This window comes from Rattus rattus, chromosome 2 (assembly GCF_011064425.1).
Source record: "Rattus rattus isolate New Zealand chromosome 2, Rrattus_CSIRO_v1, whole genome shotgun sequence".
Classification (NCBI taxonomy): Eukaryota; Metazoa; Chordata; class Mammalia; order Rodentia; family Muridae; genus Rattus; species Rattus rattus.
Genome location: NC_046155.1, coordinates 82,737,962 through 82,756,904, shown reverse-complemented (window position 1 = coordinate 82,756,904; position 18,943 = coordinate 82,737,962). Strand labels below are relative to the sequence as shown.

Sequence of the window (18,943 nt, the reverse complement as noted above, 5' to 3'; positions counted from 1 at the left end):
TTGTCCTCACATGGAGCCTCTTTTTATGAGGCTGTTAACCCCATAACTGGAGTTTCTAGGACCAAAAGTCTGGGCTCACACAGTCTCTCCCGCAAAGGGACTGCCACCTGTCCCAGGTAAAGAGACACGTTGTTGTAAAAAGCAGAGACAGGAGAATTATTTAACATGGCCACATTGGGAAGAGGAGCAGTTAAAAGAGGAGGGGACTTGGTTTGTCTCTGGGATACTGACATGAGCATTTCAGGGCATTCAGTATCAAGCCAGCCCGTTAAGGTAGACTCTGGTTGGTCTTTGGCTCCACTATGGTTCTACCTAAGGATCCATCTTATTCCCAAGCCTCGATTACTTATGCTCCTCAATGTGGCTTCACCGTCGTTGGATAATTGCCGTATGAGGTGACTGGAGAGAGATCAGGGACAGCAATTCATCTTTGTGCCTTCAGCCAAAGTAAAGCAGACAGACATGTCAGGCCAGCATCCTGTGTCTGGTTACTTTGCAGGCCATGCTTTTTAGGAAAAGTGGCTTCTCAGGTCTGTTTCCGTTCCCCTCACAGGCTCTACTCATATGACCTAATCACTTTGCAGAGGCCTCACCCCTTGATGCCATCGCCTTAGGGGCTAGGATTTCAACTGAAGAATTTGGTGGGAACAGAGACACTTAGAATACAGCATGTAATTACCTTTTGTGTGTGCAAGAACACTGAAGCTCTCAGTAGTTCTCAAGCATGAGGACTGCCTTTATTCCGGGTCAGCCTTCCTCACTCACTGTTTGTGTACGAGATTCCATTTGTTCTGGAGAACAGCCTGGTGGTGTAGCTGGTGTTCTGAGCAGTTTAAAGTGTGGAAACTGCAGTCTGAAGAGGAATGTTTTATTTGCCTTCACAAGGTCAGAGCCAGTCCCTGGCTGGGCCAACAGGCCAATCAGTTCTCCTGTGGCCCAACCTCAGCATCTTACTCCAGGAGGTGACTCTCTAAGTAGATGATGGAAGAAATGGTTCTTTCTCATCTAGAAAGATAAAAAATTCTCAACAAGCCAAAAGCAATCACAGCAGCAGATGGGTCCCAATAGCCACGCCCTGATTCATCTGGGGGTTCAGCACCTAATTCATATTTAGTGCCCGAATTCATATTTGGAGGTTTAGCACCCATAAATTAGTCACATAACTTATTAGTCACTAATGGATAATGACTCAAAGCAGGGGCTGCTTTGTAGCCATCTAGTCTATCAGTGACCCTCTGAGTCAGCCCAGGAGGCCAGCTTACAATCACGTGAGTGCTTCCTCAGCCAGGGGCTGACTATATCAGTTACTTTTCTGTTGCTATGATAAAACACAATGGCCAAGGCAACTTATAGAAGGAAGGGTTTATTTTGGGATTATGGTTCCAGAGGATGAGAGTCTATAATGATAGGGACAGCAGGAAGCAAATGAATCTGTACGCTGAGAGCTCACATCTCACATTTGTGCGCAGAAAAACAAAGAGCTAGCTCACCATGGCACCAAGTCATCTGCTTTTAAAACCTGCCCTCAGTGACATACTTCCTCAAGTAAGGCCACACCCCCTAAGCCTCCCTAAACTGGGGACCAAGCATTCAAATGCTGGAAATATGAGGGACATACCATTCAGACCACCAACATACTGCTTTACATCATGATCTTGTTTGGGTGGTGGTGGTGGTGGTGTCTTGAGCCTAAGTCTCATATAGCCCAGTCTAGCCTGGAACTGGGTATGTAGCGAAGGCTGACCTTGAGCTTCTGAACCTCCTGTCTCTACCGCCATAGTTCTGAGATTACAGTATGCTCAGTTTTATCAGGTGCTGGGAATCAAGCTCTGGGCCTCCTCCATGGGAGGCAAACACTACCAGCCAAGCTCCCCTAGGCTTACGCTGTCATCATGTGGCTCTGACATTGGTGGCTTTCTCTCCCCTATTCTATGACTGAAGAAACAGGACCAGAGAGCTGCTCAGTTCGTGAGACTAGTAAGAGGAAGCACCAGGGTCTGAACCTAGGACTCTGGTTCCAGAGCCAACATGCATCAAGACCATCAGTGAAAGAAATACTTCCCATTATGCAATGTAATTACTGCAAAGGAAGGAGCCATGTGAGCAGAGATATGCTTAGCTTAATTTGAACATTGTGTATTGCATATGAACAGATAGATACCAGGAGATAACCTATAAATATGTATAATTCCTATATGCCAATTTTAAAATGTTTTAATGGTTTTAATTTTTTAAAGAAAAAACTGTTCCCATGACAACTCTTAAAACTGCTGTCAGACCCAGTTTGTGAGCCTTGCAAGAACAATCTTATTATAACTTTATAGCCATGTTCCTTCTCTTGTCCCCTCTTAACAAAGGGGCATTGATTACTTCATTCTCAGACTTGGCTGGAAGTTGTCTTTGTTTCTAAAAATCAAAGTCCAGCTTTGAGAACAAGGCTTTAAAGACAAAGTCAACAGCCTGTCCCAAGGGTGACCCCAGGGTTCTCTTACAAAAGAAGGGCAGTGGCTTCATGGTATGACTCTCCCCCTCTGGCTGCAAGCTTTGTCTGCAGGGGGCATGGCTTTCTGCCAGATGGCTGAGGTAGTGGGCTTGAGCGACTGCCAGATGGGGGGATATCAGCACTGTTCCATAAGTTGTGTTTCAGTTGTTAAACACAAACAGCGTCAGTTAACCTTCGGCCACAAAAATAGCTTCCATTAGGGGCTTAGAATACTGTCTGTTTATTTAGCTCACCATTTACTCTACGAATCAGCAGCAATCAGGGCTGGATGTGGCTGGAAGGTTCTTCCGGTCTTGGCTGTGTTCATTTATTCATTTGTGTGTTTCTGTTCAGCTAACACACACACACACACACACACACACACACTCACACGCTTGAAAAGAAAATGCTCAGGAACTGGAGAGATGACTTAGTAGTGATTTAAGAGTTCTGGCTGCTCTTCCAACACCTACATGGTGGCTCACAATGTCAGGTTCAAAGAGAATTGGAGGAAATGGCTAACTGTGGTGCCTGTCAGCATACCAAAGTGTGTAGACCTCTGGGCTCACCCATTACCTGCGGCCATCTCAGCTCTTCTCACCACACCCCTTGCCATAAATCTCTTCAGCCCAGGACCTTCCCTTCCCTCCCCCAGCTTCATGTTCCTATATTAACCCTGCAGTTTTGGCCATGCACACTCTTGGCTCCTCTTTTGAGTTTGTTCTCTCTCTCTCTCTCTCTCTCTCTCTCTCTCTCTCTCTCTCTCTCTCTCTCCACTCTCCACTTCTCTCAATCTCCCCCTCCTCTCATGGCCCCGTTCGTTCACTCTAGATTCTTCCAGATGCCTCTGGCTGTGCTCTCCCTCGGATCTACAACAAAGTCCCTCTCCTCAGCCATACCTAGAAACGGTGAAGTCCTCATTTCACTTATCAGCCATCTGTAACTCCAGATCCAGGGGATGCAACTCCTCCACAGGTACCAGGCATGCACCACACATGATGCCCAGACATTCATACAAGAAGATAATACATATAAAATAATGAAAATAAGGTAAAAAATGAAAACACTTAACACACACTAACTGTGTGGAAGACAGAAAATCTGTAAGAGGAATGGTATTCTCCATGGCTCTTGCTGTCTGTAGGTTTGCCTGAGTGAGCGGTGGATGTGAAAACCCAAAACTCCTTTCTTCTTATAGTCTCTAGCACAGGTTGGCCTTGGACTTCTGCGCTGCTGCCTCCACCTCCCGAGTGCTAAGTTGTGGTATGAGCACCGCTCCTAGTTTTATACAGTATTGGGCGTTGAGTGGAGGCTTCCTGCATGCCTGGCAAACATCATATCAACCAAGATCCAGCCCCAGACCAACACCAACATGATGCCACGGCTGGCTGGTTTTATGTCAACTTGACACAAGCTGAAGTTATTAGAGGAGGCAACCTCAATTTTACAAATGCCTCTAGCTGGGTGATGGTGGCACATGCCTTTAATCCCAGCACTTGGAAGGCAGAGGCAGGTGGATTTCTGTGAGCTCCAGGCTAGCCTAGTCTACTGAGCAGATTCCAGGACAGCCAGGACTACACACGGAAAAACAAACAGAGAGTGAAAGAAAGAAAAAAATGCCTCCATTTGGCTGAAGGCTGTTGGACATTTTCTGAGTGGCTGATGTGGGAGGCCCAGGCTATTGTGGGTCGGGGGTCACCCCTGGGCTAGTGGTCTTGGTTCTATAAGAAAACAGATAAACAAACCAGGGGAGCAAGCTAGTAGGTTGCACTCCTCTATGGCTTCTGCATCAGCTCCTATTTCCTGGAGCTGTTTCCTGCTCTGCTTGAGCTCCTTCCTGCCTTGACTTCCTTCAGTGATGAACTACAATATGGAAGTCTAAGCCAAATAAACTCATTTCCTTCTGAAGTTGTTTTTGGTCATAGTGTTTCATTGCAGCAATAGAAACCCTACCTTGAAACTCACATGTAAGATTATTTAAAAAATAACAACTATAATTACTTTCAGGTTGTGTGCATAAGGAGGTATGTAGGGAATATAAATTAATTTCATGATAGACTTGGCTCCATCCCAAGATATTTGCGTAAGTGTGAATATTCCAGGATCCCAAAATTCTGAAACTCAAAGCAGTTCTGGTCGCAATCATTTAGAAAAGAGAACTCTCAACCAATATCTCTTTAAAAACATGATCTATAGGGGGCTGGAGAGATGGTTCAGCAGTTAGGAGCTCTGGTTGCTCTTCCAGAGGTCCTGAGTTCAAGACCCAGCAACTGCATGGTGGCTCACGACCATCTGTAATGGGATATGATGCCCTCTTCTGGCACGCAGGTGTATATGCAGAGAGCACCGTATGCCTAAAATAAGTATTTGGGGGAAAAAAAAACAAAAAGGAAAAACAAACAAACAAAACAAACAAACAAACAAAAACCCCAAACCCCATGGTATATGTGAGTAAAACTTAGGGCATCACTATTAGGAATGGTGAGCCCAGAGGGTGAATATGTACTCTGAAGACACTGTCCAGAGTTGAGAGACTGCTAGAATTACAGCTTGTGACCAAAGAAAGAGCAATTTAAAATGAAAACACAAAGTATCCCAGCCGCCTTTTAAAAATATTTTTAATTTTGTTCTTTGAAAGTTTCATATATTTATACAAAGTATTTTTTAATCATACCACCCAAAAGTACTGTATCCTTCCAGAGCCCCCTAGGCCTCACCCAAGTCACTGTGTCTTCATGTCCTCTCTTTTGTTGTTGCTACTAGTGACTCCTGAGTACAATAGTGGGCTGCCTACATGCCACGGGGGTGTGGCCATTGATGGGGGTTGGGGAGGGCAGGAGTTACAGTGACCATATCCCCAAAGGAGAGAGCCTCCCCATTTCATCAGCTGTCAACTGCCAGTCACTCTAGGAGAAATCCAGGCTGGGATTTAGTCTGGCTTGATCTTATGGGGGTCACGGCTGCTGTGAGTTGATAGTGTAAGAGTCAGGTCCAAAACCCAGCATTTCCCAGCCCTCCTCCCCATTGCATTCTTGCATTCTTTCTGATCTCTTTTCCTGATGTTCCTTGAGCCTTGAGCAGTTGATAGAGATGATCACCGCAGCTGACAACTCAGTTACTTAGAGTCAGCGCTTGGACCAGCAATGAGTCAGTGCACTTACCATGACCCACTACCATGTCTCTGGCCAAAGTCAAGAGCAGCGCCATCTACGATATAGATACTTGGAAGGTCATTTGTCTTCATGACCATTTAGCAAAGCAACAGATTGACCCTGGGAACCGCTACTCTCCTCAGATCCACAGTCCTCTTTTGAAAACTTATGTCTGAACTGTGGAAGCCACTGGGGAAAACAAGAGAAAAGTGAGATCCATTGGGTTTTATTTAGACAGGGTGTGTGTAGCAGGCTGGGTGCTGGGGTTATAAATGTGCTAGCTGTCTAGCTGTGACCTGTCATGTTGTTGCAGCCACAGCTGCTATGAGAGTGGTAGAATTCATGACCTTCGACCTGAAAGCATTGTGACCTTGATCTTCCTAAGCCTTACTCTCTTCCTCTTTAAAGTACAGGTGACTCCAATTGCTTTAAATATAGCATTGTATGGGTGAGAATTCAGTAAGACAATTTGTTTAAATACAGGGTCAGCTCAGTATTTGGCTTATACAGGGAAATATAACAATGAAATAACAAAGCCAATAGGAAGAAAAGTCTTAGTCATGGTTCCTATTTTGTGATTAAAAAAATACTATGACCAAAAGCAACTAACTTGGAGAGGAAGGACACTTGTCCATCATCCAGAGAAGTCAAGGCAGGGACTCAAGGCAAGAACCTGGAGGCAGGAACTGAAGCCAGGGTCATGAAGGAGTGCTGCTTACTGGCTTAGTCCTCAGGCTTGCTCAGCCTGCTTTCTTATATAACCCAGAATCACTGTCCTGGGTGGGCCCCACCCAAAATAGGCAGGACCTTCCCACATTTATCATTTACCAGACAACACCTCACAGACTTGTCTACAGCCGGTCTTATGGAGGCATATTTTTTTCCCATTGTCAGATAAATTTAGCTTATGTCAAGTCCATATAAAACTAGGCAGCACAGTCCTGGAATGGAAGACTAGAAATGAGTCCAGTATCTGGAGGAAAAGGCCTTCCCAAGGCTGTGCTGGTGACATGATGGAAGATGAGGCCTTGTGCCCCCTCTCCAACCCTTGCTAATTTTGGGGCACTGGAAAGATTCCTTCAGCCCTGTCAGCCTTGGTTTTCTGGTCTGTTTGATGGGGTGATGTTAATAGTACCGATCCCCTTAGAGCCACTGGAAAAGTTAAAGAAGGGTATGTGACAAGTGGTATGAACTGTCACTATTGCCATTAGGGACCTTGCTTGACAGGAGGCAAATTCCAGCACCTGAAAAGCAAGAGTGGTCTGGGAGCTTTCGTGGGTCCGGTTGAAAGAAAAAGTAAATTCAGTTTAGGGTAGGCATATGGAGATGGGTCTATACGGGTGTATTATGGGAGCTTCTGCCAAAGCTTGTTTTTACCCACATCTTGATGCCTGCAAAGAGAAGGCCTTGAAGGGACTGTATAGACTGCTGGATGTGCTGGGAATGAGACTGTGCAGCCAGGTGTGCAAAGCGTTTTGACCCCGACAAAGGTCTTACTGTTGAACTAGAGTTCTGTGTCCCTCCACACAGTCAGTGTTCACCTTGGGCCTGCTGATCTCGTGTAGCCTTGCCGTCACCGGTCAGGGTCAGGGTGAGTTGGAGAAAGAAATGGTTCTAAGGCAGGAAGTCAGCCGGGTGATTGGCACAAGAGCCCTTCAGTGTTCCAAGGAGGCATTGCAAAGTTACCATCTCACACCCATCCTATGTGGACTGGCTTGCATGCCTCGGGAAGAGATTAAGCAGGAGACATGTAAATACCAGAAACAATGAGACATGATGTTGGGCTGATGTTCTGAAGTGGTCCCTTGGCGTCTAACCGTGCCTTTGGATTATCTTAATTGGAGCACGAGAGCAGAACTTAATTAGAACATAATTGAACAGCTACATTAAACAGAGCCTGCTTAATGGCTGCTTTGTAAACTTCACTTGGGAATTCTTCCCATCGGTACATCCCTGAAAATATTTTGGGCAGTTAACATTATGCTGGTACTTTACTGTGATCAATTTTTAATAAAAGTGACATGTTTTTATCCTTAGCAAGGAAACCCAGCACAGGCGTTATTTATGCAGAGTTAAGATCCCTGTATTTCCTAAAGTTACTGGCTTTGAGGACTTTTCCAGAGTGGCAGAAAAATTCATTCAAAGTGAATTACATAGAAAATGATGTGGGGTTTTTTGTTGTTGTTGTTGTTTATTTGTTTGTTTGTTCGTTTATATGTGAGGGGCCCATGGAAAGACCTTCCAATCTGAGAGTCTGGATGATGTCTTTAGAAAAAAAATGTTCTTTTATCAGTGTTAATCATTAATAAGATGGCATTTTATTACAGTGTGTTCATACAATACTCAGACCATGTTCCACCCCTTGCTTTCCCCTCTCACCTCCTCCTACTTCCTGCTGCTCCCTTCCTCTTCTCCAATAGTCTTACTTCTGCTTTCATGTTGTGAATGTGTGTTTAGCTGGAATTCCACATACGAGGGGAAACATGAGATGTTTGTCTTTCTTGGCCATATCACCCTGTGTCCCTGCTACCTCCCCACGCATACTCCTCCCTCCCACTAGTCCCATTTCTTCGCTTAGACAATGCCTTTTCCATTTCCACGTTATCTGTACATATATTAAGTATATAACCTGGGACCAGTAAATGAGAAAATGTGATATTTACCTTAAATGATGACGTAACTTGCCCAATATGGTCATCCCCAGTTATATCCATTTTCTTGCAACCGACATACTTCATTTTTCTTTATGGCTGAAGACAATTCCACATTGTAATGTGCACCATGTTTTCTTTATTCGTTCTCTGTTGGTGAACTTTTTTTTTTCTAAGGCAGGACATTTCTCTGGAGCCCAGACTGAACTGAAACTGGCAATCCTCATGCCTTAGCCTCCTGTGTGCTAGAATTCAGTTGTGCACCACCAAGGCCGTCTGTGTTCTCTTGACTTTGGGGACAGAATTGTGTACACCCATTTAAACCAGGTTTTCTTGTTCTCAAATGTTAGTTGTTTCTCTTCCAGCCTTCAGCTTTTTAGTTTATCTCCCTTGTGTGCTCAGCAGAAAAATCGGTATAGACTACAAATTGGGCTCATGTGTGCCTTTCTCTCTTTGAGAGTTGTGTTATTTAAAAAAAAAAAAAAAAAGAAACACTTCCCCTTTTATCTCCTTATGACCATTTTCCCCAATCCACACACCCACTGCATAGCCATGATGTCACGTGCTTTGTGTTATTTGCTTTACAATGCATCTACCCACTAACTGTCAGTTCAGCCTCCATCTGTCCAGTGTGCTACTTTGGACCCATCGCAGTATAAATTGCAGATTTGTGATAATATATGCCTTATCCCTTTATACTTACCCTTCAACTTTACATTCGATTTCAACTTTGTATTTGTGTGTGTGTGTGTGTGTGTGTGTGTGTGTGTGTGTGTGTGTGTGTGTTGAAACAGGGTCTCATATACCTGTCCCAGGCTAGGCTTCAATTCCATGTGTAGCCAAGGGCGACCTTGGTCTCCTGCCTCTTCCTCCCAACTTCTAGTCTCTGACATCGGCTACAGCATCCACCTTCAACTATAGATTTTGTTGGGTTTTGTTCTGTTTTTAGGACTCGGGGCCTGGAAAGATAGCTACTTTACAGTCTCAAAACCAAACACACAATAACAAAAACAACCTTGTGGTTGCCCGTTTGCCTGGCTTGCACAAATATGCGCGTTTGTGCCCTCTAACAGTGAAGGCTTCTTTGTATCTGCCCACAACCCATCAGCCTGGCAGCCCAAGCGTCTTCAGCCTCGCACTCTCCTTTTTCTATTACTTCCTCTCTTATCTCTTCACTCACCACAGCCTTTCAGTTGCCTCCCCTTCTCCCTTTCAGCAACCCAGCGGATAATTTTTAAACTAAACAACAGCTGAACAATACCCCACTGTTCTGCATGTCTGGGTATGCAGGGCACGTCCACGCCTGCACAGAACTCAAGGAGAATATCATCCCTCATACTTTCTCTCTTTGCATCAGAAGCAAATAAAGCTGCTCTCGAGCTTCATACAGCTACATCAAGGTCTATTTAATAGGATGAGCAAGGCTGACTTCTGCATAGAATCTTTGCCACTGACCAGTGTGATAAATGCCAAGTGGACAAGCATGTCATGGGGAAGAGGGAGAACCAACCATTGCGCAGTTACTCCATTGTTTAAGGCATTCTGCAGCAGTTCATGCTTGGTTACAAATTTGCATTGTTGTAACAAGTATTTTCTTCTTTTAAATAGCTTTTGAAGGGAGCCCTTGTATGCACAGCCTCCACAGCCTTTAAAAGCAAAAACCAAAATAACATTAGGGATGGACACACACACACACACACACACACCCCAAACACACACCACACACACACACACATATACCACACATACACATACACACACATACCACACAACCACTCACACACCACACCCACACCACACATATACCACATACACACACATACCACACATCACACACACACACACCACACATACATACACATATACCACACACACACATACCACACAACCACACACACACACACACACACATACACACACACGCACAGAGGATGTAAAACTGGCAAGGTGGGGTAGAGAGGGATGGATCTGGGAGGAATGGACAGAGGGGAATGACCACGATCGATTGAAAGACATTTACTAAAATCTCAAAGAACTAATAAAAATGAAAAAATAGACCCTTTCTAAGATGCTGCCCTTTTTATTTTATTCCCTTGGCTGGCCATGCTTCATTTTCTGTTATAAAAGCTGTTGACTTCAAAGTAAAAGGCAGCAAATAATCTGTTGCAATTCGGGCAGCACTGTGTTTTCTTTACTAACAGCGCGATAAAACTTCCTTTAAAGACCCCGACCAGCACTTTGCTTTTCAGTGACCATCAGTTTCACAGCAATCCTGTCGACTTTCTGCAGGATTACAAGACCAAATTGGCAGTTTGTAAGAGGAGAAGGAAAAAGAGATCAGAAGGAAGCTTTTCATAAGAAAATAATGTGGTGGGCTGGGTGTAGCGCCATTGGCAAAGGGCTTACCCAGTACACTTGAAGCCCTGGGCTTGGCTCCCAGCACCAGGCATGGCAGTGTATGTCTCTAATCCCAGCTCTCCAGAGGCACAGAAAAGGCATTGGAAATTCGAGGAAAACATCTGCTGCATAGCTAGTTTGAGGCCAGCCTAAGGGATACTTTGTCTTAAAAAGAGAAGAACCAGAGAGAAATTGTGGGGAATGGATGAAGTGTATCCAGAATTATACCAATAATTCTTAGTTTGAAATGCCCATGTCCTTGTTCCTGCATTTGTTCATCCATTCACACGCCCTCCTAGATCACCTGCTCCACACTGGGCACTTGACAAAGCTCCAGGTAGCAAGGGAGATGTGAGCACCCTGCTCCCAGAACTCATAACCCGGAGGGAGACATGGGCTACCTTCGGATTGTTACTTTCTGAGATGCTGAGGTGGGGTTCATCAGGAAAGAGCAGTAGAGCCCTTCCTAAGTGGAAAAGGCTGAGAGTGAGCCAGAGGCTTCCCGGGATGCTTAGGGTGCATGGGATGCGAGAACTGAAAAATAGTAGTTAAAGCTTTCTTGCTTGTAAACAATAACCCAGCACAGTCTAGTTGGACACACACACACACACACACACACACACACACACACACACACACACACACACACAGAGAGAGAGAGAGAGAGAGAGAGAGAGAGAGAGAGAGAGAGAGAGAGAGAGAGAGAATGCTTCTAATATGGTGTGTAACTCAGTGTACCTAAAGCAAGACTAAAGCTCTGAGTTCTGCTGTGGACACCACCAATGTGGGGATGGGGATGGGGATGGGGTGGGGGCTCATGTATCTAACAGATTCTGGGAACTTGGGTGTTGATATCAGGTCCAGGTTCTAGTGCAGTGTGATTACGAGTCTTGCTAATGGATCCCTGGATTGTCTTCTCTGGGTAGGGCTGTTTTGGGTTAATTGATTCCATCTGCACCTCTCCTATTTCCAAATAAGGTCATATTCTGATACTAGTGTTTAGGATTCTAACAGAGGCCTCTTTGAGAGGGTGCAATTCACATCCTTCTTTGCAACCCCTCCATGGCTGCTGCTGATCCCTCCTGTTGGCTAGACACAGGTGGTTGGTAAGGAATGACTTGAGCCATAAAGCCAGCCTCCCTGCATCTCTGAGCAGGGTAGGTTAGAGTAGGGTAGATCTAGAGGGACAAGAAATCTCCAGAATATCTTACATTCTTGGAAAGGCTACCAATATGGCATCCAGCACCTGCAGACTGACTTGGTTCTTAATCTCTGCCAAAAAGGTTCTCTGACTTTTCCTGGAGTGCTGTGAACAAATGACCATTTAGTGCAGGTGGCGTACCAGTGACCAACCAAAGAAGTCATTCTGCCTGGGTCTGGCTTGGTGAATCAGTGAGTTTATTGAGGCTGCTTACAAGCTAGTGGGTGACCGACTAAAAGGCTGCATCACTGGAAAGTCCACTGTAGCATGGGTCACAACTCACATACCTGCATTTCTGGAGCCTTCTGTGCCACTAGCAGGCAGTTCTGTTAGCAAAAGTCTCCTTTCCACAGCACTTGTTACTGCTTGTCTGACTGGGGATGAACCCTGTGAACCTTGTAGGTTCAAAAGCTTCCCAAGGCCTGTGAAGAATGTTCAGTTCCTGAATCCTATGTACGGAGGTCAGAGGACAACTGTGGGATGACTCCCACATGAGTTCTCTCCCTTCACCATGTGAGCTCCGGGTATCAAACTCAGATCGTTAGGTTTGGCTGCAAGCACCCTTGTTTGCTGAGCCATTTCCCTAACCCTGCTCGCCGAGCCCTAAGGACCATGTGTAAAAGATGGAACATCTCCATTCAGAGGAAACTAAATCAATCAATAAACATCTTTCCTAAAGAAAATAAGACTGTGAACTCTGAGTTCTATCCCGGGCACGCCACCAATGGGAAGTGGAGTGGGGAGAGGAGAGCGGAGGGGGAAAAGGGAGAGAGAAGAAGAAGAGAGAAGGGAGAGAGAGAAAGGGAGGATGGGGGAGGGAGGAAAAGAGAGAGAGAGAGAGAGAGAGAGAGAGAGAGAGAGAGAGAGAGAGAGAGAGAGAGAGAGAGAGAGAGAGAGACACAGAGAGACAGAGAGACAGAGAGTCAGAAAGGGAGCCCCCGTCTCCTAGTTCTCTTAACCGTTTTCTGACAGGAGCCAGTGGTTCTGTTTAGGTCACAGGGGGCTTCAGGTAGAAACAGGACACAGAATGCTTGCTGCTCTACCTTCTCAGCGCAGCTTGACCCAGTGCCCTAGAATGTTTTCCCCTGAGACTACCTGGTTAGCAGCTATATGTGGCTGCATGTAATGATAAGAAGAGAGGCAATAAATTCAGTGGAATTTATTTTGCCTTTCATATCAAGATAAGGATAAAGGCCCAAGCCAGCACAGTGGCTTAAGGCAGTCAGCAAGGACCCAGCTCTACCCAACTCCTGCTCCATTACCCAGTCTTTTGTTTGGTTCGTTTGTTTGAGGTAGGGTTTCCTATTGTCCAGGTTGGCCTAAAACTCACTTTGTAGCTAAGGATGGCTTCAAGTTCCTTATCTTCTGTCCCCTCTCTCCCCTTTTAAAGACTTAACTTGTTTTATGTAAGTACACTGTAGCAGTCTTCAGACACAGCAGAAGAGGGCATCAGGTCCCATTACAGATGGTTGTGAGCCACCATGTGGGTGCTGGGAATTGAATTCAGGACCTGCGGAAGAGCAGTCAGTTCCCTTAATTTCTGAGCCATCTCTCTAGCCCACCCCTCACCCCTTCTTCCAAACCAGAAGTGGAGGGGACATCACATGACAGCAGGTGGGAGAACCAGGGAAGCAGAGTGTTCACAGACATATGTGTGGATTTCTGCCTCATAAGACAGAACTCTGCCCCATAGTTGACCCTCTCTAATCAGAAGCTCAGGAAATACTTTTAGGCCTAATTGATAGCTATGTGGGAGCAATAAGGTATCTGTTACGAGATGGGGTGCAGCATGGGAATAAGATACAGCCAGCAGGACCAAAAGCCTGAGTGCATGGCTTCCATTAGGTCCTTTGCATTTTTCCTTTTATGTGTTTCCTTCCATCTTTGAAAGTCACACCTAGATCTGAAGTCCAGCTGTGGCTTTGAGTGTCTGGGGGAATCCGCAAAGGACAAGGACCTAGTGTCCACAGGCTCACAATTTATAACCCCAGTTCCAGGGATCTGACATCTTTTCTGACGTCTGATAGCACCAGTGATGTGGTACACATATATACGTACATACATACATACATATATACGTTCATGCAGGAAAATACTTAAATATAGGAAACCAATTAAGCCTCTTTTTTTTTTCAAAGTCAGCCCCTTAAGGCACAGAGCAAGGAAACGGTAATAAAACACCTACTAGGTGCACTCACTGCATTCTTTTAGTCTCTACTGTCAGAAAATGCTTTGTCCAAAGTTGACTAGAGAAATACTTTCAGGTTGCTTTATATCATCCAAATATTGTTTGCTTATACTTATAAACCTTTAATGGACCCATGCATATTTTATCTGAGTCTAACCAGTTACTCTGTGTGTATGTGTGTGCTATGAGACATGTAGATAAAGTAAGAATATAATTTAATTTGCTCTTCTTTTTTTAGAGGAAGAGAACCAAATTCATTGCCTGCGATTTCCTGACTGAGTGGCTGTACAAGTAAGCCGTTCCTATCATGAATATTCAGTGGCCCTGAGTCATGAATATTCAGTGACCCTGAGGACTTGATTGTGTTAGTTTGCAATAGAAGAACAACAACTGGCTTAATTCTTGTCTTTTTTTTTTTTTTGGTCAATCAACATGATTGTGTGACCAGCCAGAATCCAAAGAGGGCAGGGGAGCCATTCACAGAATTCTTCTCCATTCCATTTGTGGAGGAATGGCTCGCGGACCAGTAAGTATGAGTAGTTGACCCATAACGTTTTTTTGTGCACGTGTGTTTGGTGTGGATGCATGTGTATAATGCGTGTTTGCATGTGTGCAGGCCCACATGTAGAAGCTGAGGCTAAGGTCAGAAGTTTTCCTTGTTCACTGAAGCAGGACCTAGAAATGGAGTGCAGGGCTTGCTGCTGTGGTTAGTCTGGATAGCCAGCTTGTTCTGGGGGACCTTCTGCCCTCCCAGCTCTGGGGTCATGGGCAGCCTCCTCTCTCCCAGCATCTGTGGGTGCGGGGAGCCCACCTGTGATCCTCAAGCTTGCATAGCTTTAGTCAGAGCCATCCTCCTGCCCAGGCTCATGGGTTCATGCTGGCTTTCTTTGGTAGAAGGGGATTCACTCATGTACTGCACCCAGACTCCAGATCAGTTAGCACTTAGAGCTCTTGTCTTTGGTTATTTGTAGCACAGACTAAGCTCCCTCTCTTTACATGGTTTTAGCCCAGAAACACTTCAAAAATAACACAGAGAAGAAGTTGCTGGTCTGTTCCCCCCCACATCTCCCCTGTCTCTGTTCCTGTCTATCTCTCTGCTGGAGCGGCTTGAGCTCAGTGTCCTTGCATGTGCTGCATAGATTTAGCAGTAGAGCTGCAGTCCCTCCCACAGGTCTCACTCAAGCTCCGACTTTCCTTCTCTTAGAGGCCTCCTCTGTCTGAGGGGTCATCGTGTCTCAAGGAATCTGGTGGAACTTTTCTGTTGCTTCTCAGCTGGGCTCACCAGTTCTCCATTTAAAAGACCACACAGCACAATGAAAACTCTCTCTGACCATCAGAATCTAGCTCTCTTCTCCTCATGCAAGTTCATTCTCTCCCTCCACCCAGGGATGCCAGCGATCAAACTCAGGGTGACCAGATTTGACTGCAAGCACTTTTACCCCTACGCCCTCTTGCCAGTGTTCAGGACGTATTCCTCATCTTCTGTAACTGTCACGATGCATGTGTGATCATGCCTGCAGATGGCACGTGTCATCCTTTATGGTCCCTCACTAGCTTTTGAGGCAGGGCCTCACACTGAACCTTAACCTCACTGACTGGCTGAGACTGGCCAGCCACTAAGCTCTTCAGATCAACTTCTGTCAGCCTCCGCAGTGCTAAGGATACAGATGTGCTCCACCACACATTTTATGAAGGTGCCGAGGGTACTCCTCAGGGTCCTGCATCCCTCCACAGACAGCACAGTGCTGTCTGAGCCATCTCCCAGACCCAAGTCACGTTTGAAAAGGTCAGAGACCTTAGACTAGACTGTTAACCTCAGTGTCACAGCTTTTGCATAAATCTGCTCTTTGAGAATATCAAGTTGAACAGATAGACCCTTGACTGACTTTATCCATTTTAGGGGGCAGAAACTGGTAATAAAAAATCTGAAATTATAAATCAGGCCAGGTGGTTTGTGCTTCTGTACTGACAGAACAGGAGTTCAAGGTCATTCTCAGTTACCTAGAAGTTTGAGGCCAGCCTGGCTACATAAAATCCTGCCATTAAAAAAAAATATTCTGGGGGGTTGGGGATTTAGCTCAGTGGTAGAGCGCTTGCCTAGGAAGCGCAAGGCCCTGGGTTCGGTCCCCAGCTCCGAAAAAAAGAACTAAAAAAAAAAAAAATTCTGAGGTTCCAACAAACCTTTAATCCTAGCACACAGGAGGCAGAGGCAGTAGATCTCCGTGAGTTCCAAGACAGCCTGGTCTACATAGTGAGTTCAAGGACAGCCAAGACTACAAAGAGCTCATGTTTCAACAAAACCTGAAATGCAAACATACATACACGAAAACCCAGAATACCTACATGCATGCATACATACATACATACATACATACATACATACATACATACAGTCATAATAATGAATAGAAATGGATAATAAACTAAAATAATCAAGATTATACATTGGAAGGAGCATCATATTGGAAAATCCTTGATTTTTATTTATATTTAAAACCACTGACTGTTGCTCTCGATTTCATTTACACACACGGAGCCACAGACAGATACACATACCACACACAGAAATACACACACACACACACACACACACACACACACACACACACACACACACACACAGAGTCCTCTGCTTAGTCTAATCACTGAGAAGTATGAGATCTGTTGTTCCCTGAGTGGCTTGTAAATTCTCCACGATGGGATTTGCTTTCCTCTGCTGGGCTTTGAAAATGAACCGTTTTCCTGTGCTGCCTAATGAGAAAGAATCTTGAAAATCAGAGACCTGATTGGGTGTGGTGACACGTGCCTTCGATCTAGCACTTGGCAGGCAGAAGCAGACAAACCTCTATGAATTTAAGGCCAGCGTAATCTACACAGTGAGTCCCAGGCCATCCTGGACTACACATTGAGACCCTGTTTCAAAGAGATGGAGGTGGGTGCTGAGAGATGGTTCAGTGGCTAAGAACACTTGTAGAGGACCCAGCTTCCCTTCCAGGTACCCCCATGATGGTCCACAGGCATCTGTAACTCCAGTTCCAAGGGCATCCAGTGCTCACTTCTGACCTCTGAGGGCACTGGGTACATATGTGGCACACCAACTTAGATGCAGCAAAACAGCCATACACATACAAAGAACCTGGAAAACAAAGTACAAGACCTTTTCTCCTTGAGCATCCTTGTAAATCCCCAGTCACTTACTGCCCTGGAATCTTCAGGTGGCCCCAGGGTCCCTGATAGCTCATAGAAACACATGGAGAGGTGACAGCTATCGTTGTAGTTGGAGACAAGCTCTGTCTTCTGCAGGCATTTGTACCCCATGTTTCCATTATCTTTCCAGGAGATTTCCAGGAGTGCAGTAAAAATGACATCTAGTCCACATGGTGTAGCAAACATCTGCGGAGCACCCACCTGCCGTAACACAGGGCTTGGTGCTGAGGAAGCCAGAAATGAACAAATGAGGGCCGAAGCGCTACAGCGGGAGGCACGTTTACAAGCGGCTGTTGTTTGTGTAGTGAACATTGTAATTCAGCTGTTAACAAAGCACTAAAGGGAAGTTGTGAAGCAGGAGACCCTTTCTGGGCCCGGAGCCAGCTGGATTGAGTCCAGACTTGGATTTGAGAACTTAGGCGCTGTGTTCTTCCAGGGTACCTTGGAGCAGGAAGAACAGAGAAGTCAGCAGGAACCAGAGTCCTTCAGACACATGAGGACAGGAACTGGGAAACAACCTCGAGGCCAAGTGTTTAGACCTCAGCTGTGTGGGGAGCTTTGCTGGGCGTTGTAATGTTGGCAGTATTGTTGCCCTTTCCCTACTAGATGTCAGTGGCGCCCCCAAACCCTACAATTTAAATATTCCAGCACATCTGCAGACAGATGAATGCCTCACAGACTGCACCAGCTGAGACCCTCTGATCTAAACCTGTGGTTTTCTACCTTGACTGCATTTTAAAATCATCTGCAAGCCAGGGCTGGAGAGATGGCTCAGCCATTAGAGGCTAAGCTCACAAAAAAATATAAAATCTTGTACGAGCCAGGCATAGTGCTGTGTGCCTTTAATTCCAGCACTTAGGAGGCAGTGGATCTCTGTGGATTTGAGTCCAGCCTGGTCTAGATAGCAAGTTCCAGGACAGCCAGGTCTATATAGTGAGACCTTGTCTCAAAAAACAAGAAAATTTTTTTTAATCCATCTGTAGAACTTATCCTCAAGACCAGTTAAATCCAGTTTTCCAGGATGGCCGGAACATTATTTTGTTTTAAAAAGCTTTCTGTATGTCCAGTTTATTGTGGTTTCTATTTTTTGAGACAGACTCTTATCATGTAGCCTGGGCTGGCCTCAAACCTTCAGTTCCCCTGCCTCAGGGGAACTGAGTACTGAAATGGAAGGCGTGTGCCAGTCGAGATTCCTGAGTAATCTTAGGGTACGGTCAGGTGTGAGTAGTCAGGGGGAGTTATTGGTTGGGTAGAAGTCACCCTGCATCTGGGTGATCATCGTTAGTCTGACCAAGTAGTCACTCTGCTAGATGCTTTCCCCTCTGACAACAAAGGAAGTGAGTCTTGGGGGAAAGATGGTGATCACTGGACTTCTTCCCCACACTGCAAATTGCTGCCAGCCAGCCATCCTCTTATAAACAACAACAAAATCAGAATACACAGGCAGTGAAGAACGGAGATGTTCCCCATCCCCTTCTCAGCCTTCTCTGCCTAACAGGTTCTGACCCTCTTCCACCCTCCTCAGAGCCTGGCCCAAACTACCTGCAAATGGGGCTGCCGAGGGCTGTGCTGTGCAGGTAGACTCACGGGTGCTGGGGGACACTAGCTGTTGCGGCCACAGCTACATTTCCAAGCAGGAACTGAAAGGCAAGGTGATTAAGTTTC

At 45.6% G+C, this 18,943-nt stretch overlaps 1 protein-coding gene across 3 annotated transcripts in view; it reads left to right on the top strand.

Annotated features, from left to right (window-relative positions):
• Positions 1–18,943, top strand: part of Iqck (IQ motif containing K) — a 117,854-nt gene that overhangs the window by 31,570 nt on the left and 67,341 nt on the right. For 2 of the 3 annotated variants that reach the window (XM_032892799.1, XM_032892798.1), the window contains exons 5-6: positions 14,310–14,362; positions 14,520–14,597. In XM_032892799.1, coding sequence (XP_032748690.1) covers positions 14,310–14,362; positions 14,520–14,597 — 131 coding nt within the window. Of the gene's footprint in view, positions 1–14,309; positions 14,363–14,519; positions 14,598–17,714; positions 17,954–18,943 lie in introns of those variants that run through there. The other variant, XM_032892800.1, reaches the window with a different exon arrangement.